Source organism: Crinia signifera, chromosome 2 (assembly GCF_055691185.1).
Source record: "Crinia signifera chromosome 2, ASM5569118v1, whole genome shotgun sequence".
In the NCBI taxonomy this organism is placed as follows: Eukaryota; Metazoa; Chordata; class Amphibia; order Anura; family Myobatrachidae; genus Crinia; species Crinia signifera.
In genome coordinates this window covers 172,886,514-172,902,029 of record NC_139218.1, presented here as the reverse complement: position 1 = coordinate 172,902,029, position 15,516 = coordinate 172,886,514, and the positions used below count along the sequence as shown (strand labels likewise).

Sequence of the window (15,516 nt, the reverse complement as noted above, 5' to 3'; positions counted from 1 at the left end):
GTATTCAAGAAGCGAAAGCGTGCAGTGATTGGGAGAAATGGAAATCTGCAATAGACACAGAGCTATCAGCACTGAGAGAGAACGATACTTGGACCATAGTAGATAGGCCAAGCAATCGCAAGACAGTCAAGAACAAGTGGGTCTTCTGCAAGAAGTTAAATTCAGACGGAGAAGTTGCCCGTTACAAAGCCCGTCTTGTTGCTAAGGGATACACACAGAGATCCGGAATTGACTATGGGGAGATATACTCACCTGTTGCGAGGTATAACACTCTCAGGTTAGTAATTGCAGTCGCCACCTTACAAGACTTACTGCTATACCAACTAGACTTCGACTCAGCGTTCCTAAATGGAGAACTACTTGAAGAGATCTATATGGAATCGCCAGATCATTATAATGAGGATGAACTTCAGACAGAAAAGGTGTGTCTTCTGAAGAAATCCATATACGGCCTGAAGCAGAGTGGTCGTTGCTGGTACATAAAATTGGACACAGTACTACTTGAAATGAATTTTATTAGATCAGAGACTGACCACTGCCTTTATCACAAAACTCTGGGAGAAAAGTTGTTCATCATAGCAGTCTATGTGGATGATATACTTATAGCAGGTCACGAAGATCACATTACAAGTGTGAGAGATCAACTAAAGCAGAGATTCAAGTTGAAAGACTTAGGTCCAGCCAATCATCTGTTGGGAATGAGAATTGTTCAAAACTTGCAAAAGGGAACAGTCACAGTCGACCAACAAATGTACATCGAGGCAACAATCTTGAAGTATGGAATGGCAGACTCCAAGTCAGTAAATACACCAATTGACAAAAGCATCAAGATTACAAAAGGTATGTCACCAACCACACCAGAAGAAGCAGAGGAAATGCAAGATGTTCCTTACAAGAGCGTGGTTGGAAGTCTTATGTATGCAAGTATTGGAACCCGTCCAGACATCACTCATGCAGTCAGTCGGGTGAGCCAATTTGCAATAAATCCTGGAAGACAACACTGGATCGCAGTGAAGAGGATCCTGAGATACCTAAAAGGTACAAGTTCCTTGAAATTAAAATTCGCCAAGACAAGCAATTCAAATTTGAAAGTCTTCTGCGATGCCGACTGGGGAGCAGATGAAGATGATCGTCGTTCCCACACCGGTTACCTGTTCACACTGGCCGGAGCTGCAGTTAGTTGGGCGAGTAGAAAACAACCAACCGTTGCTCTCTCAACAACTGAGGCCGAATACATGGCTCTTACAGAGACATCAAAGGAAGCACTCTGGATCAAAGAGACTTTGTGTGAGTTAGGTCTACTTTATGAAGAAGAGACTATCAGTATCGCATGTGACAACAGGGGAGCAATAGATCTTTCCTGTACCACCAAGCATCATGGAAGGTCAAAACACATCGCGATAAGACACCACTTCATCAGAGAACTAGTGGAGAACAAGTCCATCGATGTTGAATACATTGCAAGTGAACAGAATGTTGCTGACATGCTCACTAAAGGACTGTTGTCAAACTTGCTTATTAAGTTCGTGAAGGACTGTGGACTTGTCTAAGTTCAAAATGTTGATTTGAAGTTTTGATGTTCTGAATGTTTTTTCTCTCTAACCATATTTTCGGTTACAGGTATTACAAAAGAACAAAGCATTGTATTAAGTTCTTTTATGTAGCCGAAGACAGCCTTGAGCGAGGGGGAGTGTTAGATTGTAGCGCTCAGCGCCTGTCTCCATACACTGTCTAGTGTAAGGCTCACAGTCTGCCTTGTCCCCTTGCAGCAACGTAGCTAGGCGTCACCCTGAGTGACAGCTCGCTTCAGCGTATAGCAGGGCAGAGACCCCTGACCCTGCTGGCAGCGTCCCTTTCCTGTTAGGAAGTCCCCGCGTAGTGTGTGCCTCAGAACGTGTGTGACTACATCCATGCTGTTTGTAGCTCCACGTGCACCGGAGCGCGTAAGAGCAAGCCCCGCTGTAATCCCGTTACAAGCGTGACCTTTGCACAGGGAGATCCATCATCATTGGCAGCAGCGACGACTGGGAGAGATACCGCCAGAGTAAACCAGTTGATAGCCATTAACCCTGCACAAGCCGAACGCTACAGCTAAGTAACAATCAGACACTGTGATTCCCAATGTACCAGTTGTATTACTGCCTGAAGTTAACTGCAAAAGTACTGTTGTAATCTACAAGCCTGCCACTTGAATAAATCCTTCAGTTGGTTATATCTTCGGAGTGTGTCGTCTAACAACCACCCTGCACGTACTTATAGACACTCTGCCAATAGTATTTTCTTATATCCTGACTTACGATATAGCTTTCTCTGGATGCAAGCAGGGTAAATGGATGGCACCGGGCGTACCTAAACTGGCTTCATCACGGAGTGCCAGCACACAGGACTGATAGATATAATCCCGGTTTTAGAAAATCAGAGGCCAAAAGAATGGGGTTCCCCCTTATTTCTAAACCAGCATCAGGCTCAAGGGCTGGTCCTGGTTTCCAAAATACAGGAAAAAAAATGTATTTTGAGAATCAGCACTGGGCCCAAACAGTATACAGGGTAATGCCACAGTTTGGGGAAACTATTTACACTAGTTCCCCTGGCCTAAGCATTATTCTCCAAACTGGTCAGCCTGGGCTGGGACTCTGGGGGAGAGGGGACCTTCCCAATAAAGGGGTCTCCCCCCTTCAGAATTAACACCACCCGATGAAGCACGGGGCTGTCTCTGGTGCCCAGGGTGGTGGACACCGGTCTGATGATTTAAACGTAAAATAATAGATTCAACTATTATGGAATGTTGTGGATCTACAATTCCCAGCAAGCCTGCACCGCGTGCAGGACTTGGAGAACCTCAATCCCAGCATGCCTACATGGACCAAAGCAGATGCAATCTTTGCCAGAGGCCTTCATAAGTATAATTTGATTCAAAATGTACTATCACAGAGTCTAATGGATAAGAGCACTGGCCTAGGATTCAGTATTGAATCCCGGCGGTCTGGATCCCGGCGTTCAGAATCCCGACGCCGGAATCCCGACAGCTGAAATGCCGAAAAGGGGGGGGGGACGTGGATCGCCCCCCCCTTGCGGGCTCGCTGCGCTCGCCACGCAGTGGGCCCGGTGCCTCGCTACGCTCGGCACACTAATTTATTCTCCCTCCAGGGGTGTCGTGGACACCCCAGGAGGGAGAAAGTGACGGCATTTCGGCGGTCGGGATTCCGGCGTCGGGATTCTGAACGCCGGGATCGTAACTGCATCCCCTGGCCTATGCCTATGGTGGAACCCCTACATACCAGTGGCGTGCGGTGGGGTGGGGCAGAGCCTATCTTGTCATACTAATGTATACGCCGGAGGTATGAGTTTATAAAGTATGTCAAATATACAAGAAATATATATATTTTAAAAATCTTATTTTTATTATTGTAATCATTTTTATAGTCAAAACACTGGAGTAAAAAGTCTATGACGTTTTCTGCACATCTCTTATCAAAACGAATCTCTAGCTGTATAAACTGCTGCACATTTGTATACTGCTGGAATGTACCCCTGGGCTCATATGGCTCTGGTATTTGCCAGGGCCTCCTCAGCCATTTACCTCACCCCATGTCCCTGCTAGGTACGTATAGTCTGATTGTAGTGTGAATTAAAGTTCTACTTCTCTTGTGTCTGTATGTTTTTAACTATTAGTTAGTAACTAATGTTGTAGAACTAAAAGAACCAGCGGACATGTACAGCATGACTTGTGATTCTAAAGGTTCCTGCATGAGGTGCAGGCTTGCTGGGACTTGTAGTTCCACAGCATTCCACAATACGTGCATCATTAATGATAATACTGTGTGTGTACACACTAGATGAATTTTTAAAAAGATTTTGCACAGAAAGCCCTTTATTGTGTAAATGGGACTTAAGCGATTTGTTAAAATACATCACTCAGGAGGCCAAAATGAGCGATATCTTCAAAAAAAACATCGGCGTAGGAATTTGTATAATGGGTGCAATAGGTGTGGTTTACACAGGCTCCTGATCACAGGGGCGCCCACACCACATACACTGCACCCATATTTAAATACTTCTCTGGAGCACATGCGCAGTACTGATTTTAGTCTCCGGAACATGGCGGGTGCCCTGTGCAGTAGACTCTGGTAGTCTACGGTAATGCAAAGAAGAGGGGGCCCACCCGGAGTCTGCATGCAGCATGTGCAGACTCTGGATGGGTCCCCTCATCTGTTAAAGCACCGCTTGTATGAGGCTTTAGTTAGATCGAACAGAAATGTTTCCCAGTGTACATGTAAAATGATTCATGTATGTTTTATGAAGCTGCAAATAATTGATAATATTTAATTCAAGTATTTTTTGTTAGAAAATCAATCAAGGAGCAGAAAATGTTATACCCAATCATATGGTTATTCATGTTCATATACTGTAAGTTCAAAATTTTGCATACAGATTTACAGTAGGTAAAATTTTACATCTCAAAAACACAGAAGCCCATGAAAAATGTTAAAAATACAGCACTTTGCAGAATAGATTAGATTATTTTTTATTAAGTATGCCTAAATGTCTTTTTTTAATTAGAGATAAAAAAAAAAAAAAAAAAAAAATTGAGGTTTTATATTACAAAAGACCTTCCAAAAGGTAGAAATTAACAGATGGTGACCTTGAGTGGGGGATGGAAGTAATGTGTTTAGCATACAACTGCCTTCCTAATGTGTACACTGTTATTGATAAATGTAGTATAAAAGTACACATTTTAAATTTTTAATAAAAGCTCCTAATCTAGGAGAAAATATTTCAGGTACTTTTGCAGTAATATAGGCTGAATACTAGGGATATGCACCGGACACTTTTTTTGGTGTTTTGTGTTTTGAGTCTGTGGCCAGTATTCAATGCTCTTGATTCACCACTTTTTTCGTTGAACATGGCTGTTTTTCGGTGAAACTGAATTTTTTCACCGAAAAGGTTATTCGCTGTATTCAATGATCACTATTCGCTGAAAGCAAACAATGAATTCCAGCCAATTCACCGTTTCATAGTCGCTGGTGTATTTCAATGGGGTTTCGCCGAAAGTGTAATCATTGCTAAAATGGAGAACTGCTTTCACGGAGATTTTCGCTGGGTTTCACCGTTTTGCATTCGCCATCTTTTTTAGGTGAACTGTAATGTTTACTTTTAAAATAAATGTTTTCTATAGATTTTTTGGTGTCTAAAAATCAGTTTAATTATTTGAAGGATCTTGCTAATTTTATTTTTTTACAAGCACCACATAAATAGATTTTGATATTTTTTGTTTTATTTGTTTTACCTAATTAAATATGCAGGGAGGGGCAGGGACCCCCTCATTACATATGCATGGAGCGGGACCAGCCCTGCTTCTCCTCTGCCGCCCCCCTGCTGCTGTGTGTGGCGTGCGGCGCTGGCAGGGAGGCTGCCATCCCCCTGCCCTCCACCGTCCTTCCTGCTGTATGCAACATTCTCCGGGTAAGTACATTTTCACCGTCAAGCAAGCCCCTGACGAGTTGATTAAGAAAGGGATGGCTGGCGGCGGACAGGGAGGACGGTAAAAGCCTGGCGAGGGCAGGTGAAAGCATAACAGCATTTGCTGCCCCTGCGCTCGTCTGAGCATTGAATACTGGCCTGTATCTCTGGCTGTGTTTTGGATCTGGATGTGTGTTTTAAAACACCACCCTTCCGTGTTTTGTATCTGTATATATTTGGAAAATAAAACATAAAAAACGCAAAAAAATTGCAGAATTTGTTTTCTTCTTGGTCCTACGCGATTATTAATCTCAATAACATTAATTTCCACTAATTTCCAGTCTATTTTATTTAAAACCTCACAATATTGTTTTTAAGCCAAAAGATTGCACTGCGGTAGCTGGATGACTATGCTAAGCACCACAAGTGGTTGGCACAAACACATGGCACATCTAGGAGTGGCAAACAGGATGGCAGTTTTAAAAACAAGACCCCCAAAGAGCACATAGCGCAAAAAGAAAAAAAAGGAACAGAGGGCCTTATTCTAGTTCACTTTTGGAGGCAAATTCCGTCTTAACTGGACAAAACCATGTGCACTGCAGGTGGGGCAGATGTAGCATGTGCAGAGAGAATTAGATGTGGGTGGGGTTTTTCTTCAAAATGAGATCTATATTGCAGTGTAAAAATAAAGCAGTCAGTATTTTCCCAGTACAGAAACAAAATAACTCACCCAAAGCTAAATCTCTCTGCACATGTCACATCTGCCCCCCTGCAGTGCACATGGTTTTGTCCAGCTAAGAAGGAATTTGCCTCTAAGAGTGAACTAGAATAAGGCCCAGAGTTTCCCCTGATTTCTAAAATCAGCACCCAAAATACAGGGGAAAAAATGAGTAGAAGTCCCCGATATTTTGAGAACCTGCACCGGGCCGAAACAGCCTGCAGGGTAATGCCACAGCCTGGGGAACTATTTACACTAGTTCCCCCGGCCAAATCATTATTCCCCCTAACTGGTCAGCCTGGGTTGGGACCCTGGAGGAGTGCCCCCCCCCCCCCCAAAAAAGAGATCCCCTCTCCAGAAATACCCCAGCCTGGACTGAAGTCCAGGGCTGTCCCCGGTGCACCAGGGTGGTGGGTACAGGGCTCATGATTTAATTAATAGATGAAACTATTATGGAATGTTGTGGAACTACAAGTCCAAGCAAGCCTGCACCATCGGCATATGAATATGAATACATATGGCCTCCTATGCCATCGGAAAATATGAATACTGTAAATGTGTCAGATTAGTAAATTTGCCCTATTCACGAGTCATATTTTCCCAGAAATACATCTGATGCCAGTCGTATGCCTTCATATCCGGCATCGGCCGTATTTCTATTTCTAAGCAAATTTTCCCCAATGTGTCTATTCTTTGTCCAAAACTTTAGTCCTGCTCAAACAATAAGATTTAACCCCGTGGATTAGCGTTTTTTTTTAACATACTGTATGTCTCACATATGCACTGTTAATCCACACAAATAATTTATTATGACAGCCAAAATCGACCCGCAAGTTCAGTAAGTGGAAATGGGTCGTAAACTATAGGCGTGGAGGTGCATCATTAATTATATTACTTGTACACACTAGATGATATTTTAAAAGATTTTGCTCAGAAAGCCCTTTCTAAGCAATATCTTTTTTAAAAAATCCTCTGTGTAATTGCTTTAGTGATTTGTTAAAAGACATCACTCAGGAGGCCAAAACGAGCAATATCTTCTAAAAAAAGTCTAGTATGTATGAGGCGTAGATGTTTGTATAATGGGTGCAATAGGTACGGTGTACATGGGCTCCCAATCCCAGGGGCACCGACACCACACACACACAAACTGCACCCATGTTTAAATACTTACCTCTCCAGAGAACATTTGCAGTACTGATTTTAGTCTCTGGAACATGGCGAGCACCATGTGCAGTAGATTCTGGTAGTTTACGGTAATGCGAAGAAGAGTAGGCCCACCCGGAGTCTGCACACAGCATGTGCAGACCCTGGATGGGCCCCTTCCTCTTCGCCATCCTCTGTTAAAGCACCACTAGTAAGAGGCTTTAGTTAGAACGTGCAGAAATTTTCCCAGTGTACATGTAAAATGATTCATGTACGTTTTATGAAGCTGCAAATAATTGATATCTCATTCTCATTTTTTTTTTGTTAGAAAATCAATAAGGAGCAGAACATTTTATACTCAATCATTTGGGTATTCAGGCAAGTTAAAAATTTTGCATACAGATTTACAGTAGATTAAATTTTACATCTCAATAATACAGAAGCCTAGGAATTTTTTTTTTTAAATACAGCACTTAATTACATTATTTTCAGCATAATATTTTTTATTAAGTATGCCTAAATGTCTTGTTTTAGAGATAAAACAAACAATTGAGGTTTTATCTTACAAGAGGCCTTCCAAAGGTAGAAATGAACAGATGGTGACCTGGAGTGGGGGATGGAAGTAATGTACTGTAGTATGAGTACGAGACAGGTTTAGCATACAACTGCCTTCCTGATGTGTACACGGTTATTGATAAATGTAGTATAAAGTACACATTTTAATAAAAGCCCCTAATCTATGAGAAAATAGATCAGGTACTTTTGCAGCAATATAGGCTGAATACTAGGGATGTGCACTGGACACTTTTCATGTTTTGTATCTGTATTTATTTGGAAATAAAACATAAAAACCACCCAAAAAAATTTTTTTTTACTACTATGTATTTATATACGGTACTTGTTTCCTAGAACGGCCACAATCGGGGGTAATCGTGTACCTTAACTTAAGGTACACGATTACCCCCGATGGACCCGATTTCCTTTGAAATCAAGTCCATTTTGCCGGCAAAGGCAAAATCGGGTCCATCGCGTCGGTCGGGTGCATTAACATGGCACGCAACGCGACCGACGCGATGCACTCGATTTTGCCATAGGGTTCAATGTTAAAATATTTTTAACATTGTAAAATCGGGAAAAAAATGGGAAATGGGCCAATATGGCAATATGTCCCCATTGTGAACGTCACCCCACGATTGACGCCAACCCGAAGCGTGGTGAGCGGCGGCGGTACGCATCCTCCGACCTTTTCATACCCCTACTATCCACGTCAGCGTGGAGTTGAGAATATAAAGTGTGGCGAGCGCAGCGAGCCACCAAGCCCGAAGCGTGGCGAGCCCCGCGAGGGGACGCGTATACCTGTGAAGTTATACGCGGGGCTCGCCACACTTCGGGCTCGGTGGCTCGCTGCGCTCGCCACACTTTATATTCTCAACTCCACTCCGACGTGGATAGTAGGGGTATGAAAAGGTCGGAGGACGCGTACCGCCGCCGCTCGCCACGCTTCGGGTTGGTGTCAATCGTGGGGTGCCATTGAGGGAGTTAAAATTGGGGTCTGGGGAGACTTTTACATTGAATCCAATGTAAAATAGGGTCCCAGGGACCCTATTCACATTTCAATCAATGTAAAAATTGGGACCATCGCGTCGGTCACATCGCATGCGATTTGGTCGCATGCGATGCGACCGACCCGATCAACATCAGTGTGGCCGTTCTAGGGAACAAGTACATTATATACTACATTATTATTAATCTCAATAACATTAATTTCCAGTCAATTCTGAACAGCTTACAATATCGTTTTAGGCCAAAAGGTTGCACCAAGGTAGCTGGTTGTGTATACTAAGCACCACAAGTGGGCAGCACAAACACTTGGCATACAAGGAATGGCAGACAGGATGGCAGTTTTAAAAACTAGGCCCCAAAAAGCACACAATGCAAAAAAAAAAAAAAAAAAAAAAGGTAAAAAAAGGATTTGTCCTTGGGCCCGACAACCCACCCTTATGTTGTACAGTTAACAGGACATGCACACTGTCTTTAACAAACCAATAATTTCAATGACAGGGTCTGCCACACGACTGTGGCTGAAACTATTTGTTTTTTTGGTACCTCACTAACGAAAAAGCAATTCATTTCTCCCTGTAAAAATTGGCTCAACAGAGGCAATGGGTGAAATTTAATAGGATGAGATATTCAGAAAGTGAGAGATTGGGGAAGAAATCTCCAGTTTTTTTAAAGCGACAATCATTTACACTGAAAAAATCAAACTGGTTTTGCAGTGTAAATGGTTGCTGCTTTAAAAAAACTGGAGATTTCTTCCCAAATCTCTCACTTTTTGAATCTCTTATCCTATTAAATCTCACCCAATATGTCATCCTCATCCTCTTGATTCCTCACCCTCTTCCGTGTATAAATCTTCACAGATTATCAATTCGTCCTCGCTGGACTCCACAATCACAGGTCTCTCTGGAGGCAATTGCTGGTCTTCGTTGAAGAATTTATAATTTATTTAAATGAACATCCTCTTCTCCACATTTTGTGGAAGCAACCTCCTATGCAGCTCACTGACCAGGTTTCCGGCTGCACTAAAAACTTGGTACTTATGTAGTATCTGGGCGTCCGATTTAGAAATCGCATCGCATCGCATGCGACCAAATCGTATGCGATGCGATGCGATGGTCAAGATTTTTCCATAGGATTCAATGTCAAAATGGTCCATTTTAACATAGAATTCAATGGGAAAAAGGGGTCCTTTTCCTTTCCCCACTATCCAAGTGGGCATGGAGTTGGATACAAACCTGTGGCGAGCGTAGCGAGCCACCGAGCCCGAAGCGTGGCGAGCGTAGCGAGCCCCGCGAGGGGACACAGAATACTTTTTAAGAAATATGCGTCCGCTCGCCACGCTTCGGGCTCGGTGGCTCGCTGCGCTCGCCACGCTATATAATATCAACTCTATGCCCACTTGGATAGTGGGGAAATGAACAGGACCTTCTTAACATTGAATCCTATGCAAAATCGCATCGAATCGCATCGCATCTGATTGTATGCCTTAAGGTAAGGCATACAATCACAAAATCGGCAGCCCAGATACTACATAAGTACCAAAACTCTTTCGAGTGTGCACACTGGAAGGGGGACAACTCAAATAAAATGCCTATTTTTCCTGCTAGTACAGGTGTGGACTGTCTAAAGGAATTTGCTGCGCAAAGTAAGCAGGTCATTTTCTTTATTCTTAGTGAAACCGGCGATACACAGTGCAGCCTGCCTTAGAACGAGCTGGCATTTACAAGATGCCGCTAATGGTGCTGCTGCTGTGGAAGGCGATATAATCCTTAGCCCACTCTGTACCACTTGTCTGTGATTAAGTTAAGTGGACAGTGGGTACAACTTCATTTTTCAGGGCACTGAAGACACTTTTTTGGACATCTCTGTACATCCAGGGTATCACCTGCCTAATGAATTGGAATATAGATAGGATTTAGTACCAGGAATACACTAACTCCATCAGTCATCTAAATCCCACTCCATTAATGGCAGATTCAGGATGCACATAACACCAACACAGCTTTCAAGGCATCAGTTAGCCACTTTGCCATAGGATGACCGCTGTTGTACTTCGTCTTCATTGCAAAGTACTGTTGGACGGTCAGTTGCATAACGAGAGAAGTAGTGGGGTTTTGACTTCTCCTCTGGGATGATAAACGATTCACAGTATCTACAACAGCAGTGGCAGCAGTAGGCGTAGCACCATAGGATCCTCTGGAGGAATCCCGGATGGGAGAGGAGTCAGTCTGACTCATGACAGTGACATGGCCAGAAGGAGTATTACCCATCCTGACTGAGGAGGAAATTGCAGAGGACCAAGGGATTTAGGTGTCACTGGACTGCTTACGGTCCCAGCCACAGTTTCTGAACTAAACAGTGACTTATGAATGAGCTTCAGTTGATTTATAAGGGCAGATATCCCTAGGTGGCAAATGTCCTTACCCCTTCTTATTGCAGCTTTACATAAAATACATATGGTAAGACAATTGTTGTCCGGATCTAGATAAAAATAATTCTAGACTAAAGAGGTGGATTTTTTTGGTCTTCTGCCCAAACATGGTGATGGGCTTTTTCATCCCATTGACAACAACTTTTGGATTTTACATGTACTCTACGATGACATTAGTCATCGGCCTTGGCAGACGACGTTGATGGCATTTCATCATCTATGTCATTTTTGTTCTCCATTATCTCTCTGGAGTATCACTGGACTGGACTCATGCAGCAGTATCACTGGACTGAGCTTACGCAGCAGTACCAATGGATTTTACAGACAGTACCACTGGACTGGACTTCTGCAGCAGTATCGCTAGACTAGACTTATGCAACACTACCAATGGACTTTAACGGCAGTATCATTGGACTACATTTATGCAGCAGTATGACTGGACTGGATTTACGCAGCAGTGTCACTGGACAGGACACATGCAGCTGTATCACTGGTATAGACACATGCAGCAGTATCACTGGAATAGACACATGCAGCAGTATCACTGGAATAGACATGCAGCAGTAGCGGCGTATCTATAAATTTAGCTCCCCTCTGCCAAAAAGGTTTGTGGTGCCCCCCCCCCCCGAGCACATTTAATGCCAGTGTGATCCCCACAACTGACTGAGTAGCCCATTCATATGAGCCCACTTTTGGGGGGGGGGTCCATGCACATACTCCACCCCACCAACCTACTAAGTGTGTGTGTGTGTGTAAATATATATCTACACACACACACCCTACTTACCATCATTTTTAATATACTGTGAATATACATCCCTCATTTACGTTCCATATATATATATATATATATATATATATATACACATACACACACATACACACACTAAACATCGGCACTCACCTTTCCTAGTTTTGGGGTGCCCTATGGCTTGTGACCACATTGTTTAAACAGACATATATATATATATATATATATATATATATATATATATATATATTTATACACACACACACCCCATTTCATATACACATAACCCCCAATATACACCCCTCCTGTCCTGCACATATTCCCCACATGCATAGTATATGTGTATCAACATAACTAGTAAAATACATACAGTATACACACACACATACCCTTCCCTCAAACATACACATAAACTTTCTACACTACATATATAATAAACACCCTCCCCCCAACAGCAGGGACTTTACCACCACAGTAAAAAAAATATCCCACTGAACGACAGTAGCAAATATCAGTCACTTCCACTGGAGCTGTGTAGCATATACCGTATGTAGCTTCACACGGTGCATGACCATCTACAAGACACGGGCATGCAGCGCAGGAAGGGCAAAGGAATCCTTCCACTGCGCTGCTACATACTAAGCGGCTAGTGTTCGTACTTCGTTTCACAGAGTAGGGGCTCCAGCAGCTGTGGAGGCAGAAGGGTGGCAGTGCTCCAACGGCTGTGCCGACAGTTGCGCTAGTAGAGGAGAGTGGGGGGAGGAGCACTCCGGCAGCTAAGGGGAGTTCCCACAGCAACTGCACTGACAGGGGTGCTCCGGCATTCGTGCTGGCAGGATATGTTGCTGGACCAGGCTACACTGGCAGGGCGGCTTCTCTGTAAGAAGAAGATCCACCCTGCAGCAGAATTAATATGGTCCTGTGTCCAGCATGTCAGTGCGCTGGGCACCTGCGCCCACCACAGACCCCGCTGCCGCTTGATCCCCCAAGCTGCTGCGGGGTCTGCCACATGGTGGCTATGCCACTGTGCAGCAGTATCCCTGGACTAGATTTATGCAGCAGCGTCCCTGGACGTGTGATGATAACATTTTGCCTTGTTCTGAACTTCGAGTGCTCGGAATAGGGCTCAGATCAGGGGTACACAGAGGTGTTCGGATACCCAGAATTCAAACTCGCTTATCCCTACTGAACACTGTATGAAAGACATTTGTTAATATTCTAAACTATGGGTGGAATTTAATGCCGCACAAGTTCAGTGGCAGTGCGAGATGTCCGCCAAACTTGGACATTTTTTTTAAAGGGGAATTGTTTGCCTTGTAAGTTAATTCCCCATTAAAAAAAATGTCAGAGTTCGGCGGACATCTTGCACTGCCGCTGAACTCGGGCAGCATTAAAATTCCACCCTATATATTTAGTATTTCTTATATGAAAAGGGGATTCCATTAACTACTGTATGTGCTGAACTTTTGCAGTAGTATCATTGGACTGGACTTATGCAGCAGAAGTATAACTGGACTGGATTTATGCAGCAGTATCACTGGACTGCACTTAGGCAGTATTAAGTAAGGTCGACAGGGGTCTATGTCAATGAAAAACCCCATGTCGACCTTTTGACTGTCGACCTAGACCTGTTGACCTTGTGCCATGTCGACCTAGACCCCTGTCCCTTCAGTATGTCGACCATCTTTAGGTCGACAAACCGACCGTTTCACTGGACTTTAACAGTAGTACCTCTGGACTGCACTTATACAGCAGTACCAATGGACTTATGGCAGTACTGAACAACCAGCATCACAGGAGATCCCAAGCTGGATGATGAGGTTTTGCCTCATTCTGAACTCCGACTCTGCGCAGAAATATCTGAACAGTGCTTGGAATAGGACTCGGATCGGGGGTGCTTGGCGGCCTTCGGATTCCCAGTACCCGAACCTGCTCATCCCTACTGAATACTGTATGATACACATTTGTTTTAATATTCTAAACTATATATTTTGTATATCTTATAAGAAAAGGTGATTCCATTCACTACAATGTTGGTTTATGAAATAAATTGTTTTTATACTGTATGGCAAGTAGTTTTTTGTTCTCTGTATACATTAGGCCTGTACTTAAATATCCCTATACATATTGCAGATCAATTAATAAACATTGGGGGTATCTAAATTATCCCCATTGCATTTTAATCTGTTAAAATCTGTATGATATTGCGATTTGGTCATTATCCCAGTTTCCAATTAGAGGCCATTTTTACCATCTGGACCTGTGATCGCACAAAAACAAATGGGGTCAGGGTTAAGTCCCCAATGTTTTATTGCAGCTCCGGGGGCTGCTACGCAAAGCATAATCCCAGATAAATACAGGTATATGGAAAGCCCCAGGTGAACCAAGTAACCATGATCAGTGTCCGTGGGTAATAATATAAGCTCATGATTCAGACTCGGCCTCCAAATGTAATATGGTGAGATTTTAGGTACTGCAATTTAGTGTACAATAAACTGATTTTATCCATTTAGGTTTGAGCTATCCTGTAATTATCTTTGTTTTCCTTATTTGATAATGCTATAACATTTGCTCTTTTTATGTAATCATTATGCTATAACATTTTGTTCTTATAGCAAATGTCAGCATCAAGCATATTAAACTTATAACTACATTTAAAACTTGGTACAACACTTGGTATTTACTCACGAACATAAAAGAACTTAGCACACAGCCATGTGAGTTGCAACAGCTGTTAGGCAGCCAGCAACAGGCATAGCCCTAGATCTCCTTATTAAAGATTGAAAATAGCTTACTAATAGCAATTATTTACTTTGTTTGACTTTAAACCTTGTATAGAATTGAATTGTTTAAAATATCTAACAACAATATATGCAGTAGTAATAAAAGGCAATTTTCACATTCTTTTAAATTAATTACTTTCTTTCATGCCACCTTAAACTCCTTACCTCTTTACAAGCATGTAGCTGTTGTCCCTGAAGAGGACACATATTTAAAAGCAATAGCAAACAGCTGAGGAAGGGAAAGTGACCATGCAGGGGTCCATGCACAAATATTGTCTCAGGCATAACTTGTTTCCACCTGCCAACACCTTTCTTCTGGATTGATAGAACGTGGGAGAGGTGAAATATTGCAGAAGAACAAGGGTTTCAAACTCCCATCTGTTATCACAGAGAGGAAGGATTTGGAATCAGACACACCTCTGCTACCTTGTCTCAGCCCTGCCCTGTCAGTGCAGTAGGTGCAGCATTCATTTACTTTATAACTCATTCACTGCCAGTTTAATGCCACATGTACTGTATGTTAAAAGTTACAAATGCATAACTGAAGTAAAATAGAAACAAAACATACCTGTGAAATATAGTAAATACAGTACATTATTCTACAGTTTATATTGTTATGCATGTTTTAAAACAACCAGCTTGTTGAATAAAATAGCAGAGAGGACACTAT

At 42.8% G+C, this 15,516-nt stretch overlaps 1 protein-coding gene across 1 annotated transcript in view; it reads right to left on the bottom strand.

The window, feature by feature from the left end:
- ELAPOR1 (endosome-lysosome associated apoptosis and autophagy regulator 1) overlaps positions 1–15,277 on the bottom strand; it is a 514,464-nt gene extending 499,187 nt beyond the window's left edge. Inside the window, exon 1 of the mRNA XM_083173204.1 lies at positions 15,012–15,277. Coding sequence (XP_083029330.1) covers positions 15,012–15,131 — 120 coding nt within the window. The 5' untranslated portion in view covers positions 15,132–15,277. The remainder of the gene's footprint in view (positions 1–15,011) is intronic.
- Positions 15,278–15,516: the final 239 nt, after the last annotated feature.